This window comes from Arctopsyche grandis, chromosome 13 (genome assembly GCF_051622035.1).
Source record: "Arctopsyche grandis isolate Sample6627 chromosome 13, ASM5162203v2, whole genome shotgun sequence".
Lineage (NCBI taxonomy): Eukaryota > Metazoa > Arthropoda > Insecta > Trichoptera > Hydropsychidae > Arctopsyche > Arctopsyche grandis.
This window is the reverse complement of record NC_135367.1, coordinates 1,740,387-1,754,084: the sequence shown is the minus strand read 5'-3', so window position 1 is coordinate 1,754,084 and position 13,698 is coordinate 1,740,387. Positions and strand designations below refer to the sequence as shown.

The 13,698-nt window shown below is 37.3% G+C and overlaps 2 protein-coding genes across 2 annotated transcripts; one reads left to right on the top strand and one right to left on the bottom strand.

Moving 5' to 3' along the window:
- The first annotated feature begins 815 nt into the window (after window positions 1-815).
- Window positions 816-2,717, top strand: Unc50 (Unc50 RNA binding protein). The gene is made up of 6 exons (XM_077445063.1): window positions 816-1,452; window positions 1,528-1,593; window positions 1,657-1,777; window positions 1,852-1,988; window positions 2,057-2,158; window positions 2,229-2,717. Exons 1-6 carry the CDS (start codon window positions 1,212-1,214, stop codon window positions 2,366-2,368), a joined length of 807 nt encoding a protein of 268 aa, XP_077301189.1. The 5' UTR covers window positions 816-1,211; the 3' UTR covers window positions 2,369-2,717.
- Window positions 2,538-10,693, bottom strand: LOC143921711 (calcineurin-binding protein cabin-1-like). Its single transcript, XM_077445062.1, has 2 exons — window positions 10,541-10,693; window positions 2,538-10,219 (listed from the first exon to the last, which is right to left on the bottom strand). Exons 1-2 carry the CDS (start codon window positions 10,555-10,557, stop codon window positions 3,709-3,711), a joined length of 6,528 nt encoding a protein of 2,175 aa, XP_077301188.1. The 5' UTR covers window positions 10,558-10,693; the 3' UTR covers window positions 2,538-3,708.
- Window positions 10,694-13,698: the final 3,005 nt, after the last annotated feature.

The window sequence follows — 13,698 nt, the reverse complement described above, 5'->3', positions numbered from 1 at the left end:
TCAAATATACAATGCCCTTCCTGAGAGCATTAGAAGTGCTTTAAAGGTAGCATTGGTGCTTTCTTGAGGGGTGTTAATGGATACCTCTGTGGAAGATGACGTAATTATATATGAAAGTTTAATAAAATGCTATGTTTGGAATTATTATATATTATTTTAGGGTTACTAATTATAGTTTTGTAAATTTTGTTAACTATGTTATATTATAATTGTTAGTTTTAGTTTAAAACTGTTAATTGTGAAATAATTCATTAGAAATTTTCTATTTAATAATAAATAAATAAATATTCATTCAATGATGATTAGAGATTGAGATAATGTTTAGAGACTTAAATTACCATTGTTAAGAATGAAATATTCCGCGCTTAAATATAATAATTTTATTATTATTTTGTCATCAATTAGCATTAAGAAGCATAACTTGAATTTGAAAAAGCCTTGTAAAAAGTAGGTGCAATCGAAAAATAAAGACGAAATAAAAATTGTTAAGTCTACTGCAAAATGTTTAAAATTTTGCTGCCATTTATCAGATTTAACAATCAAAATATTAAATCACATTTAATTAGGATATAATATATTAATACATATTACATATTAATGAGTTAAATTTCAAAGACTTATTTATTTATCTGTGATAGGATAGTGTGATAATTAGTCACGATACGGTTAATTGAGTTTTGGAATAATTATTGTGTAAAAAAAATACCGTTTTTGTACGCTATTTTAATAATTCCTTGAGCAAAATATCGCGTGAGTGATTTTTCCCGGAGTGATAGTAATGTCCACGAGTGATTTGTTGCGTGAGTGATTTGTCTGCGCGTGAGTAATGGCCGTGAGCCAGTTGTCGCGTGAGTGATTTGTCGGTGAATTTCGTGCGCGTAACGCCGTTGAGTGTAAAGTCCGTGAGTGATTTGTCGCGGAACCATCTAAAATACAGATTTGAAAAATATACAGTAGACAAAATTAAATACAACAATATTTGTTTTCCAAACTGAAATGTCATTTAATAATTGCACAAGAATATTGTTGCTAGGACCAATTTCATTAAACGTCAAAACGTGTAGGTTTGACAGATCTACCGTTGGAAACAAAAAATTGAAATCTTACCACTTTGTACCGATGGAATAGTGATTTTACTGGCGTTTATCAAACGATTTGATGTACAAATCATTTACAAGCACATTATAAAATAAAACAGCCATTGCATCAGAATGAAATACCCCACATCACCGGTTCCCAGCGAAAAATGGAACAACTTTCCGAGAAGCAGTTCTCCCCTTCCCGCTCCGGCGAATTTCCAATCAGACACACAAAGCGCAGCCTCCAAACGATACAAATACCTACGTAGAATATTCAAATTCAGTCAGATGGACTTTGAATACGGCCTTTGGCAAATGGTATACCTATTCATTGCACCACAGAAAGTATATAGAAATTTTCAATACAGAAAACGTAAGACAAATCCATTACATTGATTTCAAATAGAATATTTCATTTTAGTTAAAACTTTATCATACGACGTTTCAGAAACTAAGTCACAGTTCGCAAGAGACGATCCTGCTTTTCTAGTTCTACTCAGTATTTGGCTATGCGGTATGTTAAAATTGCACAAATATTGAAATTTGATCGGTGAATTAATCGCTTATATTATTTCAGTATCGTCACTTGGATTCGCGTTTATATTAGATTTGAAATTTTTCCAATTCATAGTATTTTTATTGTACGTTATATTCGTCGATTTTATCGGAGCTGGCCTTCTCGTCGCTACCTGTTTCTGGTTTGTACTTTCAACGTATTACATATATTACATTATCAAATCCGCTGATGTTATATTATCCTCTTTTGTATCAGGTATGTATGTAATAAATATCTTAGAAGAGATCCTCTCGGACAGGACGTAGAATGGGGTTATGCTTTCGACGTTCACATGAATGCTTTCTTTCCACCGTTGACGATATTGCACTTTTTCCAACTCGTCTTATTTCACAGTAAGCCTGCGCTATTCAACTATACACAATAAAAAAAGGTTTATTGCATTGTTTTTTAACTATTGCAGATTTTTTGAGTAGTGGAGGATATTTATCGTGCATCGTCGGAAACTTTTTCTGGTTGATGTCGTTTGCGTATTACATTTACATCACATTTCTCGGATACAGCTGTGAGTGATGGCACCGAATATTAAAACGTATGAATAATAACGATATGATCTTATTACATTTCATTTGTAGGTCTTCCGATCCTGCAAAATACTCGGTTGCTGCTGATACCGTTGCCGATACTGATACTTACATATTTCGTCACGTTGGCGTGCGGTTGGAATATTAGTCTTTCCTTGACGAATTTCTACCTTTATAGAGTGATATCTTAAGAGTGTGTACTAATTGTAGAACTATACGATATAAGTAATAAACATTGCAATATATTATTATGTTTCAATTGCTAAAACTCTCATTTATAATTTTTATATCGGTGTTATCGTTTATATATTAACTTTATTTAAATACCTTCGTGTCACACAATAAAATATATACTTTTTTCACATTAAACATTATTTATTCGACATTGTGTAATTCTTTTGTTTTTTTTATACAACGAAATAACATTTTCGTATTACAATTTATTTACTAGTCCAGACTTTGTAATTACATGTGATTATAATCATATAATATGTATAGCAGTTACGTGCGATCGAAAGAAAAACGCAAAAGTCTTATTACAAAGAGTTGAATGTTCGTTTTTTTTTTTGCCATACAAATTGGTTCCACAACGAAACGTCTACAGACAAAATGTTTAACGACACAACGTTCACAGCAAAATAAACATAAAGCGACATAATGTCCACAGATAAAATTATTGTGCGACATAATGCTCATGGACAAAATGATGACGCGACATAATGTTCATACACAAAACATTCATACGTTCAAAAATGATTTTTTTAATGTATAAAACGTACAAAAATTCAACAAAACGTGTGGTGACGAAGATCTATACACGTCCTTTGACAGATTAATAATAAATAAATATCGGACATACCAGTCTAATCAAAAGTATGAACATTTTGTCCGTGAACATTATGTCGTGTAACCATTTAATCGCGTTATCATCTTGTCGTGGACGTTGTGTTGTTCGTCTTTTATGCAAATTACAATAAATTCATCAATAACTCGTCGCTATTATTCAATCAATATCAACGCAGAAATATTTATACTATTGATATTCAATATTTTAAACTGCATAAGCATTTACTTCTGCAAAATTATCAGCTGACGTCTGTCACATTTCATTATCTTAAAAAAATCTTAAACATTTTAGAATCATAGAGCATGCGCCGCATCTACCGCTTGTATTGACCGCACGTCACTTATGCCAAATTAAAACCAAACTATGATCGTTACACAAATTAATAGATTCCGTCATAAAACAGACTGAAATCATAATATTCTACTCCAATATAAATAATTCAAGATCTTCACAATCAGAACAAGATATGTATAAATACAAGGAACACTCTTATAATATTTTCTATATTTTTTATTACGTTAAAAAGAGATCATTTCGCAAGTATTTTAGACTGAATTGAGCTTAATATATCAATCGCATTATAATATAGTAACAATTTCATTAAATCTTGCTAAAAAAACCTATCTATTCCGCTATGAACTACATAATGAACACCATTGAGACGATTTCAACAACATAAACAAATCAATCATCATCATCGTCGAGCACTATTATCTCCGACGTGTCTACGATGTTCTTCGCCTTGACCATCTTCTCCGGCGGTTCGAACCTCGCCATCTTTTTAACCGCCGGCTTCTTCGAAGGGCCTTCCTCGGGCGAAAGTTTGACCTCATTCGGCAGCACGTTTTTACCAGCAACCGAAGACTTCGTTATAGTCAACGACGCTGGTATTTTGCCAGAAAATGCAGCGCAAGCGATCGATCTCGGAGACGTCGGCTTGCTACTCGTAGGACTGCTCTTCGTAATGTTTGGATTTTGTTTCTGCCGTTCCGCCAGCTTCTCCTGCAACGTTTTTCCAGGGCTGACCTGCTGATGGGGCATCGGTGGTTTCGCGTGAAGAGCCGTGTTCACCGTGCAAGTCGTCGTCATGTGAGCCGGCTTAACACTGCCGCTGGCTCCCGGCGAGGATAGCGTTGTCGACATGTGAGCTGGTTTAACCTGTACACTACTGCTAGGTGGTACATTGAACACGACTTGTGGATTTAGTATGGTGTTAGCCGTCGTGGTTGTGACGACTGTGCTGCTTTTCGTTTCGCTGACTACGGTTTTCTTTGTCGGCGGATTCTGCACGTTGAAACTGTTCACGTAGCTGTTGCTTCTTTGAAAGTTAGACTTTACTTTGGAAGGAGGCTGTTGGCTACCGGTAGACAGTTGCCGTTTCAAGCTAGGCACTTGAGGTGGTTTAGAAGTCTTTGTACTATCGACAGACTTAGTTTTGACTACGGGCGCTTGATAAACGGGCTTCATCTGCGCCAAAGTGCTTGCTAAGCTCGTAGACATGAACTGTTGTAGGAAGTCAGCTCTGAATGCGCTTCCGGAAGCAGTGTTGGTCAAGTTAGCAAAGTTTCCCATATTCGAAACATACTGCAGAGCGGCTCTATCAAAGTTGCTCAAGGCCGATAGTAGAGGATCCATTACAGGCAAGTAAGGCATGAATGAATTGTTTATATTTTGAGCGTAAGCATTTTTAGCAAAAGATTGCTTCAGATCTAACGTCGGCAAAAAGCTACTAGCCGTAGTCGTCGGCGGTGCTGGTTTGATCGGTTCGATCATCTTCGGTGGTTTTTTAGACTGGACCGTAGACGTTACGGAATTGCTATTTTGCGTGCTGCTGACCGAAGAGTTGGACGAGTTGGCTTGCTGCTTCATGGCCGACAGCAGACTGTGACAGTGTTTCACACTGAGTTCGATCAAATTAGCACTCTCGTTGAAAACCCCACCGGTCAACACCTTATAACAATCGGTCAAGATCGATGAGAACGATTGGACTTTGCTCGGTATGTGCTTTTGAACTTTCTGGTACGACTTATAAACGTCGGCCATGAAATTTGAAATGTTCTTCCTTTCTTCGAACGTGAGTGAAGTGTTCGACTTTGTATTCGATGTTAATATGCCTTTCATTGAACGTATACACAACGAGAGTGCTTGTTGCGACAATTCCGTCCGCTCCGCGTCTCGTAAGTACTTCTTTTCAGCTTCGGGAGTTTTCTGCAGTTGCAAGCTCAAGTCCAATAGCATTTTATGATCGTCGGTTTCCTTCAGCACTTCCATTGTGATTAAAACGCAGCGACTCATGTGCGAGGCGAAACTTCCAGGCCGGTCCACTTCGCTTGCCGGAATGCGCCATATAGCATTGAAGAAATTACTGTTCTTCCTTTCGCTGAACAATCCTTGCATCCTAGAATTGTTGCGTCCTAAAAACGCACCCAGCATCAAATCTTTACACCGTTCTACATTCTTATCCTTTTTATAATAGAAATGATAATGAGCCAGTCTATATAGAGCTTTGTAGTGTTGTGGAAACCTGCTCACGCAGTCTTCCAAATTATCCAAGCATGTAGAAATGATATAATCGATTTCTTCACTACACATTTCAGTCTTTTCAGCATCGGTCTTATCGCTGTTGCTATTACTGTTGCTGGAATCGGAGGAGGAGTCTGAACTTGAATCGTCGGAGCTCGAATCGGAGCTGCTTTCACTGCTCGAGCCGTCTTTTGACGTGGCCGTAGTCGTCGTCGTGCTTTCTTGAGAGGTTCTTCTCGGTTCTTTTATTATCACCGGAGCTTTTTCAACTTTTTCAACGTCAGCCGAATCTTTCACATCAACATTCGGTTCGTGTATCACCGTATCCCTGTTGGGTACTTCGATGGTGCTCTCGGCGACTTTATTCTCTGTAGGACTGATGACTTCGGCTTCGTTGTTGTTTTGATACTGATCCGAAGCTTGCAGGGAAGTGGACGTATCGGTTATTCCTTTGTCTAATAAAATCTCGTTTCCTTCGCTGGAGTCTTTCTCGGAACCGATCACTACCTCGCAAGCCGTATCTAACAAATCACCGGTGAATATATCCTTCTTGTCGTAGCCTTTAAACGTATTCTCGTTTGATGAATTTTCAGACTGCTGTTTTTCCGGCTCGTCTGCAGACTTTTCAGCTTCGGCCAGTTTGATCTTTTTAGACGACGACTCTTCATTTTCGACCCCGTCTAAAGGCCGCTTTTCCGGCTGTTCCGTTGCCTTCTCAACGACTAATTCTGAATTATCCTTCTCGACGGCTTCTACAGCAGATTCCTTTTCATTTTGGGTATCCTTCGTCTGTTTTTTCTTCGAAAACGGTCCTGAAATGCATTGATTGAGGCAATCCTTAAACGATTTGCCAACCGAGGCCATTATCGCCTTATTCTCGTGCTGCTCAATATACTTCAAAATGGACGCATGTATTCTATAATGGATTTCGAGCGCTTCTACAGACAAATTTTGAGGATTATTATAATTTATTTTGGACGGGTATGTAGCGTTGTTCTCCAACAGATATTTTCCAGCTTTCAAATAGTGCTCCAAATATACGATAGGAGCTTCGCTTTTCTTCTCGGCAATCTTCCCCAACATGTAATAATGCAACCAACGCTCATCCTGCAAACTTTTATCATCACTCTCAAACTCTATCTTCCACTCTTCGTGAGCGGCCATAAAACATTTATGAGCAGTGTCCAACATATCATTCTTACGCTTTTCTAACGTTTCGAAATTCTCCATACTGAGCGATTCGCTTGCTTGCTTTAGCATTCTAGAACAAAAAGAATGTACGCCGTATACAAATTCGCCATATTCGATCCACAACATAGAATGCGACGAATCGATTTCCAACGCCTTTTTGAAACAACGCTCTACGGCCGCTGCCCGATTGAGATATTCCATTTCTGATTTGAACGTCTCGCAAGAATTCAACTTGGTCTCGAGCACGCTAGCTCTAGCCAAAGCAATACCGGCCCAAGAATCGAAACGATGCTTACTAATGGCAATATCATACGTATAATACTTCAAAGCCTTAATTGTTTCGCTGTTTTTTAAATAATAATCGGCCAACAAATAGTATATATCGCGTATCTTGTACGGAAAAGGTATATTAGCATCGGGAAGATTCTCTTTCTTACTTTCTATATACGCTATCACATCAGAAACGTACGGTTGAGGATCACAATTGGTCGGCATCAACGATAGCATCCTTTGCAACAACTGCTCAGTCTCCGACGTAATAGAACCTAGCTTGTACGAGTTGAATCCGGGCATTTCGTACGGCCTATACAATTCAAATATATTCTGAGCCAAATTCCAATCCAACTTCGAAGGTGTCGCATTGTGATCGTACAAGTATCGTATCTTAGTCTTCTTTGAAGGATGACCGAAGAGGCAAAACACGACTTGTTCCAAGCACTGACTGATCGTTTCGACGGCCGAAGCTAAAGCGGGAGACCTCAGACGAGGTATAACAGCATTCAATGTAAAATACAACAAATAATTATCATTATTAGTGCACCAGTTCTTCTTTCCTAAGTAGTTGTGCGCCGTGAATAGAATCATCAGCGAAGCCGGCACGTCTTCTTTATCGCTGACATCATCGTCGACACTCTTCTTTTGCCCCCTTCCGCAGTCTTCCTCGCGTTGTAAAATGTAATGCAGTAAAATCCAAGGCACTGTCGTGTCCAACGATAGCTCTTCCGAATTATTAGCATCGTCCAACTGGTGCACGATAATCTGAACGATATCTTGCACCAGCTTGGCCAATGGTTTTTCAGATAAGATGTCTAAATAAGAGCTGCCTTCCTTTTTTAAAATGTGTTCTATGGTCATTACGATCTTGACGACGGTCATCGACCACTTTTCGTACTCATCGTTGCCGGGAGTGTGTAGCAAGAATTGCTTGAGCGCTTCGTGCAAACAGAGAACGGCCCAAGTGAAGCATTGCTCGATGTTTTCCAAAGCCCACAGCGTCTCCAACAAGACGACCAAATGTACGGCCCAATCCAAGCCCATATCAGCCCACTCCTGCTTGCTCGCTTGAATCTGACAATTCTTAAACGAATCTTGCAGAATCGGTAGCGCTTCTTCGTACTTCTCCGCATCGTACAAACTCAACACGGTCGCCAGTTGTTTATTCCGTTCCAAAGACTTCAGCAAATCAACGACATTACACTTGCTAATGATTGACTTATTCCTGAAATTTGGCACTTGCAATACATAGCTATGGCCGTCGTCGGACATACGGCTGAATTCGTAGTTCATTTGATACAAACAATCCAAAGCGAATTCAGTTTTGCCCTCGTAAAAGTGCGCGTGACATCTCACCCAAAGGTATCTCATGATTATATCGAGCATCTCCTTATAAGTGCCTTCGTATCTCGGGCATATGAACTTCAACAGGTCGAGTGTTTCAATCTCGATAGGCTCTTTCGACGAGTCGTCTGTGTTTTTGATCAACTTTCCGACCGTTACCTCTAAATGGGTCATGTTGATGTCGACAAATCTGTTGATGCTGTTGTCACTGTTGTCAAATCCCATCGGAGGATCGAAATGTTGCTTTGAGCACTGATTTGCTTTGACGAACACGTCGCCTAAAGGCTCCGGCCACGTCAATTTCCACAGCTGAGACAAAGTCAATACGAACTCGTCGACCATTGTGATGATATCGCATTCATTTTCCATATACTTTTTAATGAATTTCTCTACGTCACCCTCTTCCTTATCAGATCCGAAGTATTTGAGACTTTCCAAGCCGTTCTCTTCGATGAGCGGTATATCTTGAATCTTATTTTCCTTTTCTTCAAACAATTTATAAATGTCCATGGTGTCTAATGAGTCGTCAGCTTTGAACTCTTTCGGTTTACTGTCTTGTTTCATATCGTCGGATAGCAAATTCTGAGGTAGCAATCGTTTGAGCGTATCGTAAATAGTTTCGTCATTTCTATCTTGTTTATTAACAGTCTTTTTACGCGAAGACCGTCTTTTCGTACACCACTCCCATTGCTCTAAAAAACTAAGAGAACTCCCCCGTCTTCTAGTAGTGTTCTTTTTAGAATCTTTAGCATCATTTCCTGATTTGTTTCCTTCTTGAACTAAAGACAAATCTTGTTCATTTGGTTCCTTTTCATTCTCAGAACCCGTTTTCACCTCTTCAACCTTCTCATTTTCACTCTTAATATCCTCAACGCTGATCTGATCGACAGATGGTTCAACCGCGACCTTCTCAACACAATCAACATCCATCGGTTCAATTCCTAAAGGAACATCGACATTCTTTTCAGGTAATGCTATCTGAAGTATACTCGCATGACTTATAGCATTATCCGTCATGTAAGCGTGCATTTCAGTTAAAGATTCCCCTAAACTAGCCCAAGTCAACTTCTCAATGGGTTTGTGCAAAGTCTGCACTGGAAGACGTTCAACAACCCTATTATCGTTGATCTGATCTATATAGCGGTTGTTGATAATTTCAGCCTCTTTCAAAAGAGCATCATACTTTTCTCCACAAACGTCTACGTCGTTCTCGGGTCGCCATTTATACATGGGATTCAACAGCGTGAGATATTCCAAAACGTAGGGATAATCTGAGAATATGTGCTTACGGTAGACTCTACCTCTATAATAATCTTTGTCTAAATCTAACGCATTGTATATATTTGCGATGCAGTCATTGTAATTTCCCAAGCCCAATAGGACCGTTATTAAATTGTCTATACACGGCCAATGTTTCGGATTGCAGTCGACGCCTCGCTGAAAAGCAAACGATGCCAATTCGAATTTGCCAGATTGCAGGCTTATTTTGCCGAGTCTGTGCCATAGCGTTACGTCGGTGTCGTCCAGTTCGGAAGCTTCCAAGTAGGCTTCGATAGCCGATTCGTTATCGCCCAACTGTGACGATATAGAAGCGACATTACGATAGCAGAGATATTTCAAATTGAGGAGTGGTCTTGAAATATTATCTTTTTCTAGGGGTTTTTCAACTTCGTCTAACAATTCCGTGTCCAACAAATCCTTTAATAACTTTAAGGCATCTTTTGTATTTCCCTTTCTTTGTAATTCTAATGTTTTCGCATACTGTTGGAGTGCTATTTCTTCTAAAGCTTCGCGAGTTACTTCTTCTTTCTCCGACTCACTTTCATCATCAGACTCTTCGTTTAAAGCTGTTATACGGATTGTTCTGAAAAAAAATTAACATATTTTAATAAAAAAAATCTCAAACATTAATTATACCGATACTTATTTATGAATATGAATTCACACATTTTTTAAATTTTCAGTATAAGTCACAAAAAAATCGAATATTTGAATACATGTTGCTTTCAATATTCTTCAATACAACAGTGCAAACCTAGTATATATTACCTTAAAATTATAAAAATTCAACTTACATACTTCGACCTTCACAAGACATACAATTTTATACTACTCATTGACAAGTTACTAAAATAATGAAAATAACTTAATTATAAAGTATGTGTAAAAAAATCAACCAATTAACCTGAATGAGGAATCCATATTAGAAGGCTCTATAATACAATATTATAGCAACATTATTTTGCAGTCTTTTTTTAGCAGACATTGACAGCTAACTGAAGAGTTGAAGACCGCAAACGTCAACAACTGGCATTGTCATTTGAGTTATATTTTGGCCAAAAGACTATATTTTTCGCCGAGTGAAACCAAAAATATTGATTTTTAAAACACAAAATTTGAATCAAATCATCATTTATGCAATGCTCGTTGCTCAATTGAATTAATATTTTACTTAGGTCGTTTTTTCAGTAATGTGTTGCTTTAATTAGAATAATCTTTAGAAATTATAAGTTTTCAATCATTAACATTGAGTATATCAAATATCATCATCATCATCATCATCTACAGCCACTCACCATCCACTGTTGAATAAAGCCCTTTCCAACACGCTTATATTCGTTTTGCGCAACTCTCATACATCTCACCCCACACATTTTTCGAGTTTCATCTACCCATCTTCCTCGCGGTCTTACTTTTACCCTTTTGAATTATCTCGGGTACCATTCTAGCACTTATTTTGTCCATTCTTCTAACCACGTGGCCCGCTCATTTCCATTTCAATCTCTTTACTCTATCCACTATGTCCATTACCCTTATCATACTACATATTAAAGGAGTGTGTATGGGGAAAGGATGGTGATAGTGTGAATGAAATGTGGGAGATAATGTATCGTAATATAACATATTCTAAAAGTAAATGCGTAAAAACCACAAGAATCATGCATAAGCATAAGCTGAAACCTTGGTTTACCAAGGAAGTAAAGGAAAGCTTAGTTGATAAGAATGTTAGTTATAAAAGATATAAAATTATTAAGGCTATGGATGGAATCCAATTAGAAAAGGCTTGGTTAGAGTATAAAAGAAAGAGGAATAAATGTGTGAATGTTTTACGTAATGCGAAGAGGGATTGGCATGAAAGAAATATTGATGGTGCAAAAAAAGATCCCACAAAAATGTGGCGAATAATTAAAACTTTGATTTCCGGGGGAAAAAATGTTTCTTTGAATGAATTAGAAGTCGAGGGAGTAGTATATAATGATAAAGAGGATATGGTTGAAAGATTGAATGAGTTTTACATCAATAGTGTGAATGATATAGTTAATTCAATACAAACAAGGCATAATAGTGTGAATGATGATATTAATTTGGGTTTAAATAAGTTTGAAAGGTTTAAATTAGTGGAAATGGAGGGATTAAATGGTGTATTGAAGGGCATGAAATCAGTTTCTAGTATGGATGGATTGACTCTAGATATTTTAATCAACACTTGGGACATGGTTGGACCTCAGTTACTGAAATTAATAAATGAATCGTTAGAAGTGGGATCCGTCCCGGATGCATGGAAGGTGTCTACTATTGTACCGGTACCAAAGGTTACGGGCACACATAAAGCCAGTGAAATGAGGCCCATCAATATGTTACCAATTGTTGAGAAGATGCTGGAGGAAATCGTTATGATTCAATTGAAAGAGTTCATTAGTATAAATGATTGTTTGGTTGTGGAACAGTCTGGATTTAGAGTGAAACATTCAACGGAAACCGCTATCCAATTGGTGGTTTCTGATTGGATGGAGACGATGGATGAATCTAGCATGGTTGTTGGAGCAGTTTTTCTAGATTTTAAGCGAGCGTTCGAGACAGTAGATAGGAATATTTTATTACAAAAATTATATAAGTTAGGAATAAATGGTATAGTATTAAAGTGGCTTCAATCATACTTAAATAATAGAAGGCAAAGAGTAAAAATTGATAAGGTGTTATCCTCTGAATTTGTAACACCTCATGGAGTGCCGCAAGGGTCCAAATTGGGACCCTTATTATTTATATTATATATAAACGATATTGTTAAGGTAATTAAGATGTGTAAAATACATTTGTTTGCAGATGATACATTGATATATATAATTGGAAAGAATGTTGATGTAATGTCTGAGATTTTAAATATAGAATTAAATTATGTGAATGACTGGTTGTGTGAAAATAAATTAAAGTTGAATGTGAATAAAACAAAAATGATGTGGTTGAATGGTAAAAATAAAAATATATTGAATGAAATTAGAATTGATGATAAGTTAATTGAAAAAGTTGAAAATATAAAATACTTAGGTGTATACATAGATTCAGGACTAAATTTTAAAATGCACGCTGACTATATAATAAAAAAAATGGCTAGAAAAGTTGGTGTATTATGTAGATTAAGAAATATTTTAAGTAAAAAAAGTAAAATTTTAGTGTTTAATTCAATTGTCTTGCCACATGTGGTTTATTGTGCCACTGTGCTTAATTTGTTTAGTGGCCAAGATTTAGAAAAAATGCAAAAAATACAGAATAAAGCTATGAGAGCTATTTTGAATGTGAGTAGATTTAAAAGTATAGGAAGTATGTTAGATGAATTAGGATGGATGAGTATTAGAATTAGTCTAAATATTAGTACATTGTCTTTTGTTTATAAGTTAGATCATAAGTTATTACCTAAGTATTTTGATGATTATATAATAAGGAATAGAGATAAACATAGTTTTTATACTAGAAATAAGGACAAACTAGTTGTAAGTAGAGTAAGAAAGAATAAGACGGCTGGGGGTGTTTTTCACAGGGGTGTGCTCATGTATAATGCCCTCCCTGAGTGCGTCAGGTCTGCTAAAAACATGGATGCATTCCTGCGAGGTGCGAAGAGACACCTCTGTGAGGGACAGTACATATAAGTTAATTATAAATTTTAGAGTTAAGTATAATAATTAAGATGTATTTTTTTTTAAATTAGCTTGATAGCTAAAATATATATAAATAAATAAATAAATACTATGGAGGATGAACGAATGAGACGACTGGCATGTTAATGCACGTGTTTATTATATGACAGCTGAAGACAGAGTGGGTAGTGGCTCTCCGAACCCAGCCGGGTTGGTCCCCACTCGCAGGAAGGCAACCAAACTCGACCATGTCGTATAAGCGAGCCGCCACAATACTTCTCACCCCCGTGTTCCGCTTCCTGTCTTGCCTCGTTATGCCAATCATACAGCTGTAGGCATATAGTACAACTCAAACGAGCTCATCATCGATCCTGTCAGAACACAAAGGAAGAACACGCTTCCCCCATTAACGCATGGCAAACGCTCGCCT